This window comes from Chanos chanos, chromosome 1 (assembly GCF_902362185.1).
Source record: "Chanos chanos chromosome 1, fChaCha1.1, whole genome shotgun sequence".
NCBI lineage: Eukaryota > Metazoa > Chordata > Actinopteri > Gonorynchiformes > Chanidae > Chanos > Chanos chanos.
In genome coordinates, this window is record NC_044495.1 from 4,866,541 (window position 1) to 4,869,040 (window position 2,500).

Genomic DNA, 2,500 nt, shown 5'->3' on the forward strand with positions numbered 1-2,500 from the left:
CTCTTTTGACCTTCCAGAACTCTCACAGAGTCAGGAGGGGGAGCAAACCGGCCCTGTTGCCGAGGCAAGGGAAACCCCTCCTCCTCCTCCTCCTCCTCCTCCACCTACGACTTGGCCCCCACAGGAAGTGGAACGTCCGTCAAATACAGAGCAAAGCCTGGAGAGCGCGCGTGCGGAGGAGGATACCCAGGCGGCCTCCACGCCAGACGTGGACCTGCTTCTGGAATGTACTTTCTCCTACATGCAGGCTGCGGAGGAGCAGGACTCCGACCCCTTGGAGAAATTAGGGGAGGACCTCGGCTGCTCTATCGAGGGCTTGCTGTACTCAGAACCACAGCCGAAAGAGGAGGACGATGGTTTCGGGGATTTCGAACTACAGCTCCCAGACTGCTCTTACGACCCCATACGGCCACTCGGCTACTCCCCCGAGCCGGAACACACGCCCTCTAGTGACGAGGAGGATATCTACGCCCACGGCATGCCCACCAGCAGCAGCCTCGGGGAGGGGCTCAGCTCCCTCACTCTGCAGGGCTCCTCCACCAAACAGCCGGAGCATGAGGAGCTGCGCCTCCAGAAAGCCGACCAGGTCAGAGAGCTTTCCCTTGATCTCCCGTCATAAATTCTCATCTTAAACCCGGCCTCTCGCTTTCGGGGGGCTAATTCTGATCATTGACTCTTCATCAAAGTACGATCAAATGGTCAGTCTTTTATTTATTTATTTGTTTATTTATTTTTGCTTGATTCATTCGATTTGAAACTACTACGCTGTTCAAGACCTGTAACCGCTGACGGAAGTGTATTGGTGAAACATTCTGATGACTCATTGTTCTTTTTTTTAGAAAGCCACAGAGTGTTTCACTCAAATAAGTACATAACAAATCAGGCACCAACGTATAGCCAGCTGCCTATAACAGTAACAGTATGAAAACGGTGGTGTGTTAGCAGTACGTCGAGACGTCTTGGTTACCGTCTCTTGTCTCTCAGTTGGCAGAGAGCTGGATGGGATACACAGGGCCTGGCTGTGGCATCCTGAGCCTGGTGGTGACGGACAGATACGTCTGGTGTTTGGACTTTAAAGGGGGGCTGTACTGCAGCGCTCTGCCCAATGGAGGCCTCAGCTGGCAGAAGTTTGAAGACAACGTCCAACAGGTGGCGCTGTCTCCCTCAGGTCAGCAGAGTCGGTTACGTTAGCTATTAAACCCGCTAGCCAAGGAATCAGTCGTCCACACCCCTAGTCTGCTTTAAACTGGTTATGTTGGAATTTGACTGATTGGTTGAACAGTTAGTTGATTTTCAACACAACAGTAGCGAGAACGAGAACCACAGATCTCAGACGCGAGTACTGGGGCTTCACAGATGCGGGAAGTGGGGTTTTTTTGCTATTTTTTGGTTTTTACGATCCTGTAAAAGTGACATTCTGTTCACGTTTATTGCACTGTCTCTATGGCATGGTCCTATAGCAGGAATGCGATTGGTCACGGTTTTACTTTTTTTTTTTAAATGTATTTCAGGCGCACTGCTGTGGAAAGTGGAACAGAAGACGATGACGGCTTACGCCTGCGGTAAAGTCACCATTAAAGGCAAGAGACACTGGTACAAAGCCCTGACAGACGCCGCGTTCGTAGCCCTGAGCGAAGACACTGCCTGGATTATCTGTACGAACGGAGATCTGTACTTACAGACAGGTACGTCCCATTACGTTACTGATGCGGTCTCCATGACGACCAGCGCTTTGACAACCTGCATCCTCGTCCCCAGCTTTGATCACGGTAACCTACAGGTGCATCAGGGTAAAAAGAAGAAACCAAACCAAACAGAGAAAACAATAAAAGTTTGGCAGTTTACCCCAGTTAAATATCAAAGCTGCTCGTGTCTGTGTGAACCCAGAGTTAAGAGGTCATCGCAGCTTCCTTATTTTTAAACGATAAATCTAGTGTTGATTTTAAATGATCTGTAGTGTTTTTATGAATAAAGGCTCCATCCAGAGGATTATAACTGTTTTAATGACTGTGACATCTGTTCTTGACTTTACTTCCACTGCAAAACTGCTCTAGTTATCCTTCATTTAAAGAAAACATTGCTCATGTCTTTTAATATATAATATGATCTTTGGATGACTGTGAACTGGGGTGATGATTGTAGCTTGCAGCTCTCAGGGATAAAGGATCCAAATTTGCATTAGTGATACAGCAGGATATTAGTGGGCCACTAGATGGCGCTCTGTGCATTACAAAAACATACTCAGTCTGACATTACAGTAGGACTTATGTTGTTTCTGCCTGTTGTGTATTATAATGACACGGCATATGTGAGCACTGTGTTAATAAACACTGAGTAGTAAATAGGTAAGACGACACTGTACTCTTATTTGCATGTACAGAATATGCAAATTGTACTGTGTGTGTGTGTGTGTGTGTGTGTGTGCGCGCGCTTCCCTGGAGGCTGGGAGTGTGCATGTGGGTGTCACTGTTTGACATTGTACAGTAATGAGAATTATATA

General features: G+C 47.6%; 1 protein-coding gene across 1 annotated transcript in view; it reads left to right on the plus strand.

Annotated features, from left to right (window-relative positions):
* The window catches only part of tecpr2 (tectonin beta-propeller repeat containing 2), a 21,876-nt gene that overhangs the window by 7,585 nt on the left and 11,791 nt on the right, over nucleotides 1-2,500 (plus strand). Inside the window, exons 9-11 of the mRNA XM_030773735.1 lie at nucleotides 1-586; nucleotides 985-1,168; nucleotides 1,512-1,685. The exon at nucleotides 1-586 is cut by the window's left edge and continues 211 nt beyond it. Coding sequence (XP_030629595.1) covers nucleotides 1-586; nucleotides 985-1,168; nucleotides 1,512-1,685 — 944 coding nt within the window. The remainder of the gene's footprint in view (nucleotides 587-984; nucleotides 1,169-1,511; nucleotides 1,686-2,500) is intronic.